A 20,747-nucleotide genomic window follows, 5' to 3' on the forward strand; every position below is an offset into this window, starting at 1 on the left:
CAAATACGGAAGATCTAAGAGCTGCTGCTCAGGGTGGTGGTGTACAAAAAGGAGTACACAAAAGAGTCCCTTATCTGTTTTACTTCCCCTTTTCCCCAAGGAGAATGAACTTCAGACTACACGATGCAGAATGAATAACAGCAAAGCAAAAATTAACAGCCCGAGACCTGGAAATACTGCCAAAGCGTCCAACTTAAAAGAGTCTGTCCCAGGGGCGCCTGGGTGGCACAGTCGGTTAAGCGTCCGACTTCAGCCAGGTCACGATCTCGCGGTCCGTGAGTTCGAGCCCCGCGTCGGGCTCTGGGCTGATGGCTTGGAGCCTGGAGCCTGTTTCGGATTCTGTGTCTCCCTCTCTCTCTGCCCCTCCCCCGTTCATGCTCTGTCTCTCTCTGTCCCAAAAATAAATAAAAAACGTTGAAAAAAAAAAATTTAAAAAAAAGAGTCTGTCCCAGGCCAGGAAGAGATCGACTTCCTGAGTCCCAAAAAATTATTTAGGAGTAAGAGAGACAGAAGAATATGAAGGGACCATGGAAGTTTACACTAAAGGAGTAAATTCTATCAACTATGACCTATTGACTTTTATGTCAATGTCAGCCACAAATTATTAAACAGATGCTGTGAGCCTTTGAAAGGGAAATAATCTAAAAACCCAGCATACACCCTAAGACATACCAAGACAGAGCTCTTTCTTTTTCTTTTTTGTTTTTAAGTAACTTGTTTACTCCAAGGGATGGGGAGTATGTCTATTGCAACAGAACACCTGTCCAAAATCTCCCATGACACTGTAAAAGAAATGAAGAAATCTGGGTTAAGAGGATGTGGTGGCCTCAGTTTAAGCACAGTTATGACTAAAATTCTCCCTCCCCCAGCACACGCCACTGCCTGTGCTTCGAGTTAACTCGTGTTGTTTTTCTAGGAATTTGGAGAAGCACTGTGGAAGGGGGAAAACATGCCCCATTTCCTGCTGTTGCCATCCTCAATCCTGGCTTCAACAACAAAGCAAAATGAACTGATGAACACCTGTAACAAACAAGGTCTCTGTTACAGGCAACTGTGAGTCTTCCCCACCCCACACACTTGGTCTAATCCTGATGGTCCAATCCAAACACTTTTAAATGATCTTGAAAAATCTAACAATACAGTTATCAAATACACAGACTATCTGAGGTTCATTATGAATACTAATATACTGAAAATCAGGCTGAGGATCCAGGGACACCTGCCTGGCTCAGGCAGTGGAGCATAACTCTTGATCTCAGGGTCATGAAATGGAGCCCCATGATGGCTGTGGAGATGAAAGAGAGAAAGAGAAAAAGAGAGAAAGAGAGAGAAAGAAAAAGAAAAGAAAAGAAAAGAAAAGAAAAGAAAAGAAAAGAAAAGAAAAGAAAAGAAAAGAAAAAAGAAAGGAACGACCAAGGATCCAAAAATCCCAAAAGCCCAAGAAAGATGTACCAAGGACATACACAAGAGGCCACATGTGCCAAGGTGAAATTTAATATGGATATAAATGACTCCTACACTTCTGTGTCAACATTCAAATGGACAGAAGAAACCTATCTTATCAGCATCTGAATTAAGAGACCTGTGACTTTTGGTGGCCAATAATCTCTCCTCTGTCAATACGATGAATTAGGGTTCTTGGGTCAAAGAAAGGGCTGACCTAGTCCAACTTCTTGCTAGCTGTTAAGAGAGAAGCTGGGAAAAGTGATGTAAGCTTCAGAGAGGTTAGCGGAGTTATTCAGGACAAAACAGTTATTAAATGTCAGAGCAGGATGATGGCTCAGGGGCACAGGGTTCCTTTTTGGGGTGACGAAAATGTCCTAAAATGGACTCCAGGCCATCACTGCACAATTCTGAATATATTAAAAGCTACCGAATTGTACACTTTCAATTACTGAAATACTGTATTATTTGGTATGTAAATTATATCTCAATTAAAGCCTTTAAAAAAAGAGTTAAGACTCAAACCCAGGTCCATATCCTTTCCATCTTATTGAAAAATTTGTATTTTTTAAACAAATCTGTTATTTAAAAAAGCAAATCAGAGGTTCTATCCTTTTATGAATACAGATCTACTTTTTTGGCTTAACCCACTCTCCATTCCTTCCCTTAAAGTTCAGAAAGCAGAAAGTTCTTCCCTTAAAGAACATGCAGTCCTGTCAAGCAGCACACCAAAACCAAATGAGGTCACGGAAACTGTGGCTCAGGTCTCCCCACACGTTGTTTGATTTGGCATTGACTTTGCTCCAAAACAAAAAGAAAATCTCATTTACTTGACTTGCATGTCCAAAGGTATGACCAACCTCCACAGTCCATAACACCGTGATCCAATGCACAGATTAAACATAAGACCCACTGCCTGAGGTCATCAGTCTACACTACCCCCAACTCCCTTTCTCCTTATCCCCCAACCACAGAAATTAGGGCCACACCATTTTGTACTTTACACCATCAGAATGCCTCTTCTGTGACCTCTAACCACCTAAAGCTCTCGCATGCAGTCAACATACAATTACAGAGTCTGTGCTACATGTTAGGAGCCATCCAGGGCAGTGCGGGTACAAGGCTGAGTCCTCTGAAACCTGTGCTCTCAAGAGGGCTTACAGTCTAGCAAGGGGCCAAATCAAATCATCACACCAATCAAGAGAAAAGCCTAACAACATTACAAAGATGAGGTATGTGTTATCGTGGAAACAAAGAGCAGGGAGATTTTACCTGTCTGGGGAAGTCCAGGAAAAGCTTCCCTGAGGAAGCGAGTATCTGAGCTGAGAGACAACGGTCAAAGAGAAGAATGCTACAGGTACAAAGACCCTAACAAAGCAGGTGAATTGGAAGGATTAAAAGAAAACAAAGGTGGTAAAGCAGAGAGAACAGGAGAGAAAACTGCATGAAATAAGGCCGGAAAAGAGCAGGAGCCAGACCATTCAGAGCCTACTGGAACCCGTCAACTACTGTGGTCTTTACAAGGATCACTTGTTTATACACCGAACAACAGAGTGAAAGGCAGCAGGCAGAGGGGCCAGGGATGCCAGCCTGAAGGCTGCAGCAAGAATGCAGGGAAGAGGGCAGGGCCGGGGCTCAGTGAGCGACGAGGACAGGAATAAGGGGTGGACAACACGTTAACAGCCTGTTAAACCCAACAAAGTTTGTGGACAAATATAATCAATATGGGGGTAAGAAAAGGGAGCATCCAGGATGATTTCTAGAGCTCTGCCTTGCAGGACGGAGATGGACAGCGGTGCCATTTATCAAGAATGTCAGGGAGAGAGAATCGGGAATTTATGCGTCCCTGTCTCCTTCCCCAATTCTAGGACAGCCACAGGGGATGCTCACATGCTAACAAACCAATGAGCACACACACTAGTGAATGCCCTATCTAAAATTTCCTTTCAGGGGTCAATTTTCTGAAAAATCCTAGCCGAGCAATAGAGAAGTTTTCACGAAAACTCTAAAACTTAGCTGACAGGGAGTGGTGACCACACATTCCAATTCAGAAGGCACACTTCACAAAAGCACGGGACAAAATACCAGGCACAGCCCCCCAAAAACCAGAGAGCTGTCCAGGGTCACATGCTGCATTTCTGCGTCGGGCACGATACCTCTCTCCCAAAGCCATCTTCCTTCCTGCACTAAATCATCAAGTGGATGACATTCTCTCATAAAACCATTGAAACACCAATCACTTTACTTTCATGTTTAAATGCCCTTCTTTGTCCTCTACACTTATTGCTAGGATGAACTTACCTTTTGAGACCTATTTCTAGAACAACAATATCAAAGCTAGAAGGAAATGATAATAGAGTTCCAGTCCTCTTTATGTTACAGAAAAGGGGGGAGGCCCCAGGAAGTAACAAAGTGACTTGTTCAGTGACAGAACTGAATGGGACTTGGGGCACCTGGGTGGCTCAGTCAGTTAAGCGTCAGACTTTAGCGCAGGTCATGATCTCACGGTCAGTGAGTTCAAGCCCCACGTCGGGCTCTGTGCTGACAGCTCAGAGCCTGGAGCCTGCTTCGGATTCTGTGTCTCCCTCACTTTCTTGCCCCTCTCCCACTCACGCTCTATTTAAAAAAAAAAAAAAAAAAAAAAGAACTGAATGGGACTCAAACCCTGGCTATCACATACCCGTCCCTACCACATTGCCAAAGCAGGTTTTCCCAACATAAAATGTTACTTTTATTTATTTGACCCCTTCTGAACATTTCTAATGATTACAGCAACTGACTAGAAGACTGGAAATTAAAAGTTCAATGAACTGCAGCCCTTCAAGACACAACTCAGCCTATGTGGGGCACTGACAGCAGCATCCACACAGACAAGTGCGATGAGGGAGGGTAAGAAACAAAGGGTCCAAAATCTGTTACTGCTGTGGCTATGCTTCTACAACCAAAAGGTGCACAAAACTGTTCACCTTCCCCCAAAGCCAGAGCAAGGAAAAAGGAGGGCAGAAAGAACCTTAAATCAATGTTTGCTCATTAGTTTTATTTTTTTTTTTTTTTTTTTTTTTATTTATTTTTGGGACAGAGAGAGACAGAGCATGAACGGGGGAGGGGCAGAGAGAGAGGGAGACACAGAATCGGAAACAGGCCCCAGGCTCCGAGCCATCAGCCCAGAGCCCGACGCGGGGCTCGAACTCACGGACCGCGAGATCGTGACCTGGCTGAAGTCGGACGCTTAACCGACTGCGCCACCCAGGCGCCCCGCTCATTAGTTTTAAAGGGACAGGTAGCAAAGGAAAGATCTGGGGACAATATGTTTTAACGATGAATCATTAAGACTCCGAATGTACCAAATTACTATGTGGATGTGTTTAGAACAGGTATCCAAGCATATAGGGATGACAGCTAATAACTATGGCTGGAGCTTACAACACACAAGTTCTGTCACGAGGGGTTTATACTAAAAAAGCTATTTAATTTTTTTTTAATGTTTCAGTTTATATTTTAGAGAGAGAGCGTGCGCATGTGCGAGCAGGGGAGGGGCAGAGAGGCAGACACAGAATCCGAAGCAGGCGCCAGGCTCTGAGCTGTCAGCACAGGGCCCGATGCGGGGCTCGACCCCATGAGCAGTGAGATCATGACCCGAGCTGAAGTCGGATGCTCAACCGACTGAGCCACCCAGGTGCCCCTAAAAAAGTCATTTAATCCTCACCCTAACCATCAAGGTTATTTCTGCTGTACAAAAGAGCCAATGCAGCACGGAGGCTGAACACACAAGATTGCACTGCCAGGAGGGTGGCAGCTAGAAACGAACAGAGAAAGGTTTAGAACCCAGGCAGTCTGGCCCTCATCACCAAAGCTCTTCTGCCTCTCACAGTACAGACATACATGGGGAAACCCAAGTACATGTACTGGCATTTAGCTGTGCAATGTTTACCGGGGTAATGGATTTTAAGTTAAATTCTCTTCATCAGCACCCAGAGCTTCAGGAAGGGCTGGGCCAAGTGGGAGGAAGAAAAGGCACATTTACGTGGCCAGGTAACCCAGGCAACTTCCCTCCGACAGCCCTCACATCCAACAAATACCTTTCCATTCCGTTCCCTCGGTTTCAACCACCTCTTACGTGTGGATTGCTCTTGACACGGACTCTGTGGCCCTTCTTTCCTGAGCTCCATACCCTAACTGCCAACTGCCTGCCAACTAGACATCCCATCCCCATGGATGCTCTCCGCCAAACCAATCCTCTGCACTCTCACTCTCTGCCTTCATCATTACTGGTCTCACTTCAAGCTCTCAAGCAACTACTTCCCTCTCCTTCACCCTCTACACTGTATCTCAACAAACCCAATTTATTTCACTCCCACAATAACCCCTTAACGATCCCCACTGTCCCAAGTCCCCATCCCCTCCCTTGGACTATGGCTTCCTCACTCTTCTCCCTGCTTCTGAGCAAGGTCTGCCCCCACACCATTACAAGGTTCAACTCCCCCCCAGCGTGGATATGATTTGCATGCCAAGTCTCTGCTCAAATCCTTCCAAGGACCCCTTGCTTTCTTTCTTCACCATAAGGCCACACTCCCTAGCCCCAAACTACTGCCCACCCCACCCCCATGTTTATGCCCTGCTGCTATCACAGGGCTGGCAACACCAGCCTGCTTCACCAATCCTGGCACCTCTACAAATGAAGCCAAAAGAATCGGAAGGAAAAACTCCAGGTACAGTGCCATTATAATGAGACCAATATGACTGCCTTTTGGCTCTCTCCATTACTTCCTTAATTTAATTGACCGAATTTCATTAATTTAGTTATGGCCTGACTTTCATCGCAGTCAATGATACCTTTCTCCCCCAGTCTACAAGTATTGTAATAAAGGTAAATCACAGTACTGTGGGAGCCCAAAGGAAGATGTAATTAAGTGAATTCTCATCAAAGCACAGTGCTATATAAACTAATTCCATAGTACAACAAGCAGATAAGACAATCAAATCCCATGTCAGGACACAGAATGGCCTAAATAGCACACTGCCTGCACCGATGATGGTTTCTGCATCAATGATCCCTATAAATCCTAAGATGTTATCAGTTTACTTTCCTGTCTTCAAAATGCGAACACGTCAGTCTCTTGGCTGGCCCTCAGACGTGCCATCTGAGACTACAGCTCCCACTGTGAGCTCTAGAAAGGTAGAGACAAAGCACCTTTCACTGGTAAGGTGCCAACTTGGTCACCGTTTTCTTTGGTGCTCTACGGGCCTCAAAAACCAGACCCACACACCGTGCTAACCAAATACTGATTAAAGTTATCCAACATCTTTAAAAAATGTAAGTAATAACCCTAAGGAGATTCATTCCAAAGAAACATTTTGATCAGATAATTTCCCAGAATTTATCAGAGATCAGAGGATAAGGGCTTTTTGATTGAGCAAGCAAGTGGAGGGTGAGGGGAAAGGAAGGAAGAGTCGGGCAAAGGTCTTACAGACTTGAAGAGCAGACGGACGACGGACATTAAATGGGAAAACAGTATGCGCGACCTCATGCCATTTCTCTCTACCTTAATTTCCTTGGCTGGAAACCAGGTTTTAAAACAGCTATGATGACTGTACCATATGAAGAGTGAACTTCTTCTGTGGTAATAGAATACCTCAGGGCAAAGGGGCTGGAGAGACAGCTCCCGGGACACAAGGGGTCCAAAGTGGAAGGCAGAGGCCACTGAGAGCAAAGTCCCCTCACCAGGAAGCATTGCTAGAGTCCTGACGGGAAACTCACAAAATTTTAACTGAATTATAACCCCTCTCCTCCCACAAATCTTTGGGAAAAGATGAAAATGGATTCTGTACTCCCTCCTCAACATCCTAAAAGGGCTGTTCTGTTGGTTGGTATTTTACCCAACCACCAATGCTTTTCTGTCCCATTTTCCTGAACGCGTGAAAAGCAAAAAAAACAATCAAGATAAAATAAAGATTTGACTCTCAACAACTTGTTACTCCCGCGGGGACTGCTCCTGCAGCCACGTCAAAGCTTCACTGGCACCGGAAGAAGAGAGATGAAAAGAAGTCACTTTTTGTTTCCTTTAGGATTTCTTCTCCACGCCTCCTGAACCACCTTCTATCATTCTCTGCCCTGATTCCCTGGTCCGAATAGCGGAGGGGACCACGGGAAGCGGGGACTCCTGGGCTGTTTTCTGTTCTGCTGTTTGTTTCACGAACTTGACGTCACGGTAAGATGCTCGGCTCTGGCCTGACTTCCCATGTGCAGCCCCAAAAGAACATTTGTCACGAATAAATACAATTTACATAAGTAGTTGGCTTAAGCGTGAAGCCCCAAATCACTGAACAAAACAGCTTAGTAATTAACAGGGTAGGTTAACACAAAGAAACCTGCCTCTACCTGTCCAGAGTCCAAACACCCCACCTCCCTTTGCACTCATTATACTCAAGTTTTAGCCTAAACCACAAAGAAAACAATTTCTGCTGACAAACGTCAAGGAAGGGGCAGAAAAATCTGGATTCCTGTACAAACCCAGCAACCCCCTTTCTGCTTCCAGACTGGGTACCATGGCAACAACAGAAGCAACAGATTAGAATAAATTATGCTGTTTGATAGAGTGAAGGTGCCGATGGGAAATCCCAGCTGTCAAGACGGCCCTGGCAGTTGTCAAACATCTCCTAAATGAAGGAGGAAGAAAAACGAGCTCCAGGATCACAGATAACCAACGCACACACGCACACCCCTTGTTTATGTTAAAAGAGTATGCTACGACTGATGTTTCTTACCCATTAACTCAAAAACACAAAGTTTGATGAAGTGAGATTCAAGGGTGATCAGGAAAACATAGAGGTCCTTGTGGTAGATACTCCTGACCACATCACCAGAAACTTACTTCATGGTTCCCCTAACACGAGAAATCAGGAATGCTGACATATGATAGAAGGATCTTTGTTGGATAGCTAGTCCATTTTACAGATGAAGAAACTGAGTGACTTGCCTAGAAATCCACAGCTACTTATTAGGTAATGCTCAATAAATTAAATCAGTCCAGTTCAAGGAATTTTCATTGTTAAAAAAAGTAAAAAACAACCCGGATCTCTCCTTTATCTTTCTATTCAGCTAGTAAATACCAAAGTTAAAATTAAGGCTCTTGAAGTTGAAAGCACAGGACAAAAAGGAGAAGAGAAACGAGCCTTAATTTGGGCAGCACATAAGGGGATCTTGGAACTTCTCATTCTGGTAGAGAATAAAAGAGAGACCACATGGGCCAGAAGAGAAAGAAAAGAACTCCTGCATCCTTTCTTCTTTTAAAGCCTTCCGAACCATAAAAGAAAATACAGATTAATGATTTGAACTGAAAGATGCTTACGTTTTCTCCCCCTGATTTCCAGATCTACCACATGCTACCTAAGGGACACTGGGCAAATTATTTAACTCAAGCCTATAAAAGAGAAGGGGGAAGGAGGAAGGATGTAGAGAAGGAATAGATTTTCATGACTATTTTAGTGATTTTAGTACTTCACAGAGCTTTGTGAAGTATAAAGACTGGCTAATTGATGCCCTTCAAATATTAGCTCCTAACCTTTTCCCCTTCCATGAGACGTGCAAGAAAACCAGCCTGCATCTATCAGTAGATCCAAATACTGTTTCAAGAAACTATGCTGTCCAGCATCCGCAGACCAATCGCACAAAATTAAGAGTACTGCCATGCCAAAATCAGGATGACAGTGATGGCGGAAGAAAGGTTTTTCTTTATACTCTGGTAACTTCCAAAAGTGGCTGTAATAAACAGGTTTTACTTTTATAGCTAGAAATAACTGGAAAAAGAAAATGTTTTAAGATGGGTTTCATCAGTTTCACGTTAGAACTATTTTTAACAAATATTCAAGTTGGCTTATACCATCCCAGGCTTATCTGACCCAAACTGTGTGTTAAAATAAGATTTCATAATCACCCTCCAAAGGTGGGGGATAACAGAGCATCTTTGCTAAAGCCAAGCTGGCTAACTCTGCTCATTGTTTACAAAGACTCAGTAAATGTCTCATAGAATTAGAACTGAACTCTAGGAGGAGACCTCCCTACAGTAAGGCCAAGACTCAAGACAAACCCCTTCCCTCCCCATTCCTCCAACTCACAAAGGAAGCCTTCTGCTCCTTAGCATATCCAAAAGGGCAAGGCAGAAACAGTGCTTAAAGGAAAAGAACTTTTAAGAGTCTTTTCAATAAATGGCACTAGAACAAGAATATCCATCCATGTGTGGGAAAAAGAACAAACTCTCCCCTCACTCCACAACAAAATTTAACCCCAAAATGGATCACAGACAGGAACTAAGAGTTACCCCAGGAAAAGGGGTAACTTGACTCCTTCAGACCACATATATGATCAGAGAAACCGGATGGCTCTACGGAAGGAGGCTCCCTAAGAAAAAGAAGAGTGTGAGAGAGCTTTGCTGCACCACCCCATTGGCATCTTGGTGACTGCTTCGAATCCCCCCTCCCTTTTTGGTACCTGATTGGCCTCAAAGTAAATGAAAACAGATTAATTCAAGGAAAGATTCAGCCACGCAATACCAAACAGGACAATTTCTACCGATGAACAGAGAAGAAGAAAGCTCTCTCATCTCTACAACAGCTGCCTGGCTTAAGATTTTGTCACAGTTCTTTCTCTCTCTCCTTCCCTCCCTCCCTCCCTCTCTCCTTTCCTTTCTCCATCTCTTTCTCTCTCCCTCCCTCCCTCCCTCTCTCCTTCCCTCTCTCCATCTCTTCCTCTCTCTCTCTCTCTTTCCCTCTCTCTCTCTCCAGTGTCAAAGTCAGGTCCCTCCTGGGATCCCTGAGTTTACAATACAGTCACAACACTAGCAACATTTCAGAACACATGAGTAAATTCAAGAGAAAGAGAAATTTACATTAGGAAAAAGTTTCACCTATACCACAGAAATACATATGCCCAGAAACACATATGGAGCAGCAGTTGTTGTATGAACAAGTCTGTAACTTATAAGGTAGCTGAGAACTTGCTAGTCATAGTCAAAAGAAAAGGCAACAGCCAGATGGCCGAGGTCCTTCTTTGATGAAGGGAAGGGCAGACACATGTGGACTGGTTCTTCTAGATGCACAAACTGGTTCCTCCAAAGGCATTGCTACATACATAAAGGATGAGCCATAAACACGGATAGCTTTGTTGGGTGTTCTTTTTTCTTCACAGGGAATTTCCAAATGCTTGCTTAGCTATTCAGCGACAACCTGCTTTTCACGAATCCACTCCAGACCTGGTGTAACACAAACACTCATCTGTTTAGGAGACTATGCTAATAATATGAAGGGATGATCAAGATGTCCTCGTGGTTGGGTCCAGACCAAAGTGAAGGCCAAGGAGCTTATGAACTGACAAGCAGTCATAGCATTTCTAAGCAAAGTGTCATCTCATTGCACTTCTCCCCTATAAATCAAGAAAGAGTAGGGAAGCCAACTGCTGACAACAAGGAGGCAGAGACCAACACGCCTACATTCAGATGACGGGCATGAAAACACGGCCGTTGTAAGCATCTTGTATAACATTTAACAAGTTCATCAGTAAGTATAAAGAAACCTGAAAATGTTTAAACTGTAACACAGTAATCTATTTCGTAAGGATATAATGACAGAATGGAAAGGAAAACTTGTATTGGAAAAAAAAATTAACTGTCCACTAATGGAGAATTAGTTGAATTTGGTAGCTCCAAACAAAAGAATTATGCTATCCCTTAAAATAATATTCAAAACACGAGGGGTGCCTGGGTGGCTCGGTCGGTTAAGCGTCTGACTTCAGCTCAGGTCACAATCTTGTGGTCTGTGAGTTCAAGCCCCGCATCCGGCTCTGTGCTGACAGCTAGGAGCCTGGAGCCTGCTTCAGTTTCTGTGGCTCCCTCTCTTCTCCTACCCTGCTCACATTCTGTGTCTCTGTCTGTCTGTCTCTCTCTCTCAAAACTAAATAAACATTACAAAAAAATTTTTTAATTAAAAAAAAAAGACGTAACATGGGAACACATTACTAAATAGAAAAAGCAAAAAATTGTATATACAATCTCATCTTCTCTACTACGTGTTTTTAAAACCACAGAAAAGGGAGAAAAGGGCTAGAGGAAAACCAAAATGTTAACTATCTCAACTATGTCCAGGTAATGAGACTGTGGGCAATTATTCCCTCTTTTATAGATTTGCCAAATTTTATTTATCATTTGTATAATCAGGAGGTGGCAGGGGGGAGGAGACAAGCCCACCACCACAGCCTTAAAAAAAATACAACAGCAGTCACTTTTGACCATAAGAAACAACACTGCTGGAAATCTTCCCGAAGGCTCTCTCGATGGTTTTCTGCTCTTCTAACAGGATTCTAAATGATCAAGACCAGTCTGGAGCAACTCTGTCGGGATGGTAGGTCATTTTTTTTTTCACCTATATTAGTTGATAAAGTCCAATTTTGCAAAGTGAGTGAACATCTCTCACATACATTCTCCTAGATCTTTTTCAGACAACAAAGTAAAAGTTTTTCCTGTTTTCTATAGTGACGTAAACCCTAACAGACTCGTTCTAAACCTGGAACTTTCTCAGAATAGTAAAAGCACGAACAGTCATCTCTGTGTCACCAGGAAACGGCTACTGGATGATGCCTTGCGAGGGAATTCAACAGAATTCGCCCACTTTTTACAAACCACTGTCGCATAAAAAAAGGTTTCAGTTATCCTCAAATTCAATCAACTTTTTTAAAAGACTGGCAAAAGCATGAACAAAGCTCAAGGGGTTAGGAAAATAACGGGAGAAAAAGGATTATCCAAAGTAAATATGTTAGCTTGCATTTTTTCCCCTCGTTGAAGGAAAAATACATTTTTACAGCAGATAAAAAGTGGGCAGGATTTTGCAGCCAAGATAAACGAGAAAGTCAGGCTCTGTCAGGAATGGACTTAGGATGAGTTGAGGCAGCTAAAAGAGAAAGATGTTTTCTGCTGTTCTGAGGCTAAAGTACATATTCTTCTGAAAAGGGAGAAATGAGAACTAATCTGGTGTGTAACCTTCAATACTCAAAACACAGACTCCCAGAAACAGTGAAGACACTTCCTCACCTACCCTGCCTCCCAGTGAAAGTCAGAAGTAATTAGTAAACAAGAAGTATTTGTTTCTATTGATCAAAGAACTCCAGAATTTTTTTCAAGTGCCCGGTTAATACTTCAGTCATTAGTTCTATCAGATGATGACAAAGAATCATAAAATCCTAGACCTGAAAAAATTCTTAGAAATCATGCGTTCTAGTTCATCAGCTGATCCAGATGCAACCAAAGGTGAATGTCATTTTTGTTGCAGTGGTTACAAAAACACAGGGGAAAAAAAAAAGTACAAAAGAAACTTACGATGCGGGCAATGCAGCACTGTGTCCCCTTTTGGTCTAGGGAAGGTTCTGGGGAAGGTTCCAGGGAAGGTTCCAGGGAAGGTTCCAGGGAAGGTTCTGGCGAAGGTTCTGGGGAAATCATGAATACACATCCCACTATAAAAAAAGTCACCCCCCCCACCTGACCACGATGTATAACAAAAGCATGTTACTCCTTAAGCAGTTTAAATAGTCTACACGTTCCAAAAATGGAAACTGAAACGATCACCAATTAAATCACTTAATGAGGAGATCTTGCAAGGAATTTCTGCACAGTTCAGGAGCCTTCATTAAATAGTAAATGGTTTCCCATCCCACCTTCTGCAGCAAGATGGTTTTCCCTAATAGTTCTCTTTTGAAAAAGTACAGTGTATATAAATAGTATACAGGAGACAAAACAAGACCATTTGGTTAAATACTGTTACTTCTTGAAGTCATTTTAACACTTAACGGCGTCTTTTTCACACACCAAGCCCCAGATCTGCACAATTACACCACGTACTTCTGATCTACAACTGCCACTTGACATCTCTTTTGCCAACCAAGCACAAAATTCAGGCTTCACACTATCTTACCTCATGTTTTTCGAGCTCTATCTGTCCTGAGGTCAATCTGATAAAACAATCTGGTAATCAATTATCTTACCATCTACTTCACTTTCATATTCTCTGCAAGCAAGAATATTTTAAGACATAAATCACTTTAAAATGTTTTAAAATATTTAAAACCTTGGAATTTGCATATTCCTACAGGCTGTAATGACAGTCCTTAGGACAACCAACACGAGCCTGCTTAATGAACACTAAGGGACAGGGCAGGGTAAGCAGCACCTTCTCCCTTGACAGCCCCCACCGCAGCTGTTATACAGGCTCTAACTGTAACACCACTCTGACGTTTCCTATTGGCTCGCAAGAGTCAGGCAACATCTGAGGCCTACTCTGTGCAAGATACTCCGGAAAGTACTCCACGCTGTCTTACTGCATCCTCACGATCTCTCTTTGGGGAAGGTACTGGCACTACCCTGGTTTTACAGGTGAGGAAACCGAGGACTGGAATGGCTGGATCACTTGCCTGGGGTCACAGGGCCAGAAGAGCTGCTGAAAGAATGTCAACAGTCCAGCTCCAGCCAAAGCGCCGAATCACCGCACCAGCACAACCAGAGGTATTTCAGAGTGTCCCGGTTCGCCTGGCTCCTAAATCTGCAACAACCGTGCTTCTGAACGATGTTAGGATGCTGACTGTCCCGAGCTGAGCAGTAGCCTCCACACCGACAGTGTGGATGTCTGCGAAGTAATACATTGATGGTTATTCCATTCCCTGGAATCGTGTCTCCGATGATTACAAAAGGAAAAAAAAAAAAAAAAAAATGCTGACTAGTCACTGATACGACTTTTACCTCCCAGTGTCACCAGAACACATACAAAGGAGTACAGGTGCTTACAATTTGATCAGAAAACAGAAAACTAATGGTGTAGCTCTGGCCTGGTCCTGGCGCAGGGAAGTTAAAAGCATGGGTTCTGAAGGATTTGGACCTGGGCTCTTGAATTTGTTAGCTCTACCACCTAGGGCCAGTAATGAAACTTCAAAACGCCCGTTGTGTCATATGCAAATATAACAGTACTACTCACACAGGCATTGCTACAAGAGTAAGTGAATAAGAGTCAAGTCATGAGGCACAAAGCCTGGGTACAGTAAGGATGCAAATGCTAGTGGTTACATGGAATGATCAGGACAGGAATGAAGAAGGGCAGATAAACAGCAACTGACAGGTCAAAACAGGATGGAAGAGAAACACTACAAAGACCCACGGCATCACTTCAAGCACTGAGACCAGGAATGACTAAGAACTTCAGGACAACATAACTGTACAGCTGGAAATCCAACAGACAGGTTCAGTGAAACACAACGTATAGAGTTTGAGAAACAAATCCACCAAGAGCCGCTAACACACAGACCGCTCATCTCCCACTGATGGGAAAGACACAGTCACACCAAACATCTCTCTCTACAATCGAAGAGAAAGTATCCGCATACTTCTATACAGAGAATAGAGTTTATAGTCTGAACTAACTTTGTAAACTTGGGAAAGATAACTGAGTGGCGAATGTTAATGAATTTAAGAAATTTTTACTACTTTAACGTCGATAATAACTTGAAACTAGGAGCCAATAAAGCATGGCCAAGAATAAGTTCTAGCTGACCTGCTACAATGATTAAAACGTGAAATTAGCACACTTAGTAAACGATGGTACCCTTACTAAGGATACACTTTACCCGAGGCTGCCTCCAAAATACAAATTTAAAATAACAAACTCCAAATTAATGTGAATTTACAGAACATGATGCTTTGCTATTAAATACACAAATTTATTTTTTTTAACTTAATGTTTTTTTGAGAGAAAGAGAGACAGAATGTAAGCAGGAGAGGGACAGAGAGAGAGGGAGACACAGAATCTGAAGCAGGATCCAGGCTCCGGGCTCTCAGCACAGAGCCCGACGCGGGGCTCGAATTTGTGAACCGCAAGATCGTTACCCGAGCCAAAGTCGGACGCTCAAACGACTGAGCCACCCAGGCGCCACTTAAAATACACAAATTTATCCCAAAAGATACACAAATAAATGAAGTCTACTAGGTTCTACAAATTAACTCCTAGAAAGGCTGAAATTTACTTCCACGTTGCAAATTCTGCTTACGTCAATCATAGATTTCATTCACAGATTACTACCACCAGACCAGAGGAATGAGCCAAAAGGGACCAAAATCCAACGATTCCCGATTCAGAGTAAAGTACAGGATAAACGCCAGGCGAAAATGCAAAAGTTTACTGAGAAGGTAAGTACAAATCTACTTCTGAGAACTAAAATAATAAAAGATTCTCCTTGACTGTATAAATGACTGTGCATTTCAGAATCACAGATCACCTGCCCCACTCCAGACCTACTGAATTAAAATCTCCCCAGGATGTTGTGACCCAGAGCCAGGGTTACTGTTTTCCTGGGTGCCTAGCACCAAACCATGTCAGCAAAGAGCACTCTAGCAGATGGCTGAGCCAGCCAAGGAAATTAGTCCAACAAAAACAAAGTATTAAGAAGCAGTTTAGGGAATTACCTCCCATGCTTTCCTCTTCCCTGGCCTGAAAAACAACTCCCAGATGGACCATTAGCCTTGCAAGGCAAAGAGGAAGGGAGATCATCTGGGGAAACTCTAGAAGTAAAACGTGACCCTCAATAAGAAACTCAAGAAAACTAAGAACTCAAGATAATTCACTAGGAAAAAAAGGGAAAACAAAGATAAGTGCCATAGGAAGTACTAAAGTACATAATTAGGTAGAAAAGAATGGTGGTTGTTAGGCCATTCTAAACAAGAGAAATATAATTTGTCTTCTGTGGTCATAAAATAGAGGTCACATAAGATCAAGACACAACTAAATTCTAATTCCAGCTCCACCAGCTATATGACATTACTTCATTCATGTGCCACATGAACGGCACATTCACCTAAAAGTGTAGTAAGAACACTCCTATAAGGCAAGGAAACATGAAACAGCTGTAAAGCATCTGGCTCATTATCTGACCCATCCTAGGTGTTCAATAAAGATTGGTTCCTTTCCTCCTCAAATGGAGGTAAGGTAAGAAAATAAAAACTGATGATTACTTAATAGAAAAGGATCAAGTGGTCATTCTAGCACAGTTTTTTGACTGTGTGCCTTCTCAGATGTCTTTTGGTTTTTCTATTCCTGAAGGTGGGTATCCCACCCTCAGACTACCCTCAGCTATCATCTTTTGAGATGCAATGGAATCACAGGAAAGCTGTAAAGTCTTTGCAATGCCCATAAATCTTTTTAGAAACAAGACCATTAAGGTGCACAGGTACAAAGCCAAAATGACCAGGTAAACCCCCCAGTCATTTAGGGGTGGGGACAGGCATGGGGAGAGATCTTAACTTCATCTTTACTAAGGCTCAAGGCCTGACTTTGCAAGACACTGAGAACAATTTCTAACCTTCACAGCTTTAAACAAGGGAACTATGTGCTAAGCAGGCCTCTAGGAATGTAAAAGGTGTTCCTGGGATCTTTGTACAGTACGAAAGGTAAAGAAGTAAGGTTAAGGAAGACAGGTAAGATGCCAGCCTTGTTCAGGCGGCCAGAAACAACATTTGAAGTCAATTACGGTGAACCGATCATCCAGAAGCAACTGGGGAGCTGGCTGAGCTTCTGGTCTCAAACGGTCCTAGGGAGTATAAGCTACATGGGAAGACAAACTCATCTGTCAATGTTCCCCTGAAAGTGGGTGATCCAGGACTGAACACAATACTCTGAATCTTTCGATATGTCCCTGTCTTCTCTTAGAGATTACCAATGACCTTTTGTTTTGGTTTTTTGTTGTTTTTTTTTTTAACCTTATACTTTTATTACTGCAATTCAAGATCACTTGAGCGATTCTGTCAGCCAAAGTCACTCATGACTAAAATAAGCTTATTATGGTTAACTAATGCTCTCATTAAACCAAGACTTCCTTCAGCTGTACTTGCACAACTGGTTTTCTGGGCCCAAATGCAGATCTTTACAAATATGTCTACGACAATTAGCCTTATCAGAATTAGCATACTATTTCAGTCCCTTTTCACCACCTTGGCCCTCAGATTTCACATCAATAGAACAAACCTGACAAGGTGACTTCAATGGTTTCTTCCAGCTTCAAAATAACATTTTTAGCATTTACCAAAATCATATGGTCAACATTTTATGTTTTTACTTTTAAAGCAATTTTATTTCCACTCAGATTTTTCAAAGGACTTGCCCTCCCCTCCAACCAGAAACAGCTAGAGATTTTTGCCTACAGGAATCACTGTATTTGCATGTTCCTCATACTCCAGCCTATCAAGCCTTTATTTTAGGAGAACTCAAAGCTTCTCAAAACTTCATGTACTAGAAAAGGAGAACAAACTTCAAAATTTCTAATGACCAGCGTTCTTATCCCTATGAAAGCAGAATGCAGAAATAATAAGGCCGAAAGAATTAGGAACAAGGTCTGAACTCCCATAAACCAGAAAACACTACCAAGGAGATCGTGTTGTTCTTAAACAGGTACAATCGACATCTCTAATCAACACAACTGTATCTGTAAATGATATCCACAAGAATTACTTGGAAGAAAATTCTTCAGGGGCGCCTGGTTGGCTCCGTCAGAGGAGCGTGACACTCTGGATCTCAAAGTCGTGAATTCAAGTTCCATGTTGGGTGTAGAGTTTACTTATACAAATAAAACTTAAAAAAAAAAATTCTTGAGATGGTTAGGAAGGAAAGGGTTGATGTGAAAATAGGTCACAATCTTCTGCAGCACACCAGCCTCTAAAAAACAACATCTAAGGGTGGAAATAGGGTAGTGACTAGAACCTCTCTCCTCTCAGGATTTTAAATGAGAAAATACAGTAAATGAGTAGAAACTGTACTAGGTCAAAAAATGGAAACCGTCACATACCATTTTCCACCAAGTTTTCCCTGTGTGGCACTAGGAACTCAGAATTATCTTCTCTCCGTTACATTTTCATGATCACTTCAAGTGTTCCTCGGCAGAAGTCAAGAGGTTTTCAAAAATAAACTTTAAGTATGTGCAACTATGTCCATGATACCAAAAATTTTTTAAGAAACTATGTCAGTTATGCCAAAAAAAACTTGAACAATTTATCCACAGACTGTGTTGCCTCAAATACAAGTGAAACTCTATACACGTCTTTGATGATCCTTGCTTCTAAAACTGTCAGAGGCCCCAAACCAGTGAAGGCTCATTCATTCACTGCAAGAGATAATCTAGTCCTCACCTCACAGGCTGGACACTGTTTCTTTAGCCAGCTGCCCTAATTAACACTTGGCTTAGTAGTTATCGAGGTCTCATGCTACAGTAAAACCTTACATTTAGATTAATTAAAAACCAATACAGAATATTAAGAATTTTGATTACACAGAATTCTAATCGAAATGGGAAATGCTTTGGAGAACCACACCTTATTTTCAAACTAGCCATTTACTACAACACCATGAACTTTAAAAGCCAAAATTGGAAATTATTCTATTCAAAGTCCTTTCTGAAGAGTCAACATTTAACTCCACCAACGCTGCTGTTGCTCAAGGTATATTTGGAGCTTCTCTTTTACAAAGATCTTCGGATAGCATTAGAAACTCATTATAGATATATTTCTTATTTTCTTTCTTTACACAAAACAGTTTTTTGCAATTTATTTATATCAATCTTTACACTAATCTTGTTTCTAAATTTCTTTTGGGCTATTTTTAAAAACCAAAACTATCTCTCACCTGCTCAAAAAACTTATACATCCCACCAATAATTAGTATTTTTAAAAGGCCTTGCCTTAATTCTCACAGAATGAGGAAAGGAAGTCCTGCCTAGTATAATTCCTTAGAAGACTTTGGGACGCATGGGTGGCTCAGTCGTTAAACATCTGACCTCAGATCAGGTCATGATCTCAAGGTTCACTGAGCTCGAGCTCCGTGTCAGGCTCTGTGCTGACAGCTCAGAGCCTGGAGCCTGCTTCAGATTCTGTGTCTCCCCCCTCTCTCTGCCCCTCCCTGGCTCATGCTCTGTCTGTCTCTCTCTCTCTCTCTCAAATATAAATATTAAAAACAAATTTTTTTAAGATTCTCTAAAAAAAATAAAACTAAATGAACATATAGCTTGATACTCCCATAAATTAAAAGAAATCAAAGTTTTTACCTTAAATAATTTAAACATGCCCAGTAACGTATCATTTATAACCCGGCTTTTCTTTACAAATATTGCAAAGGTAATCCCAATAAAAATAAACAATAAACCTGGGTACATAATATTGTACTATATTCAAGTAGCTCACTGGTATCCTGGCCATGCAATATATCATAACTAATAAGGTGTTAACATCATATTAATTAAAAATACTGTATTAATAAGGTGTTAATAAGAGTTTTCAGTCACCCATTTTACTTCAGAGCTGAGTTATTATCTGTGTTACTGAGATAAATCTGTCACCAATATTAAGAAATTATACATTAACACCAACTTCTACCAATAACAAAGCTCTAGATTTTGTTCCTTAATTTAGAATCATGTACAGGGATGTACTGAGAAAGAAGGAAGGTTTGGTTTGATTAGGTTAAGTTTAGTTGATTATGTTAGCTTAGCTTAGTAGGATTAATAACAGTAAGTTCTTATTAAACTGCTCTATAGAAAAAAAACTTTGTTCAAATTGTAAGAGGAGTTAAGTTCAAACTAAGCCAATTACTTCCATACAGAAGAGTCAAAATGGCGCATAACCTAAAAACTGAAAATAGTACTTCCCTGTTGCAAGGGACAAAGTACTTTCTCCTCCAAGCTTTTCCTAGTCTAACCCCAACTGTTCCCTAGCTAACTCCTCCCCATCCTTCAAAACATGGTAACAGAAACACCACCACCTTCAGGAAACAATCCCCTAATTCTTTCAATTCACGCTGAACTGGGTCAAGTGGCCCACGTCTGCACTCTCCAGAGCACACCGTCAAACCTCTTAACAGATCTCCGCCATACTGTAACTGGAAGCCACCTAGTGTAGCCTCTCCTACCAAAATGTAAGTTCCTTGTGGGTGAGATGAGGTCCTAAAAATGTAGAACCCCAGGACCACACACACTGCTTGGTACCTAGTAATTATTGAAATGACCATGGATAAATCACTTGCAGATGGAGATTATGAGAAAGCCCACCATCATGTGCATTTCTCCTATCAATCTTTTTTTTTTCCAACGTTTTTTTTTTTGTTTTTTTTTTTTTAATTTATTTTTGGGACAGAGAGAGACAGAGCATGAACGGGGGAGGGGCAGAGCGAGAGGGAGACACAGAATCCGAAACAGGCTCCAGGCTCCGAGCCATCAGCCCAGAGCCTGACGCGGGGCTCGA

General features: G+C 42.0%; 1 protein-coding gene across 11 annotated transcripts in view; it reads right to left on the reverse strand.

Annotated features, from left to right (window-relative positions):
* AKAP13 (A-kinase anchoring protein 13) overlaps nucleotides 1–20,747 on the reverse strand; it is a 335,196-nt gene that overhangs the window by 275,186 nt on the left and 39,263 nt on the right. For 10 of the 11 annotated variants that reach the window (XM_058736667.1, XM_058736669.1, XM_058736666.1 and 7 more), the window contains exon 2: nucleotides 12,807–12,913. The exons of the other annotated variant lie outside the window; for it this stretch is intronic. In XM_058736667.1, the coding sequence (XP_058592650.1) occupies nucleotides 12,807–12,913 (107 nt within the window). The remainder of the gene's footprint in view (nucleotides 1–12,806; nucleotides 12,914–20,747) is intronic. 11 annotated transcript variants of the gene reach the window in all.

This window comes from Neofelis nebulosa, chromosome 7, assembly GCF_028018385.1.
Source record: "Neofelis nebulosa isolate mNeoNeb1 chromosome 7, mNeoNeb1.pri, whole genome shotgun sequence".
In the NCBI taxonomy this organism is placed as follows: domain Eukaryota; kingdom Metazoa; phylum Chordata; class Mammalia; order Carnivora; family Felidae; genus Neofelis; species Neofelis nebulosa.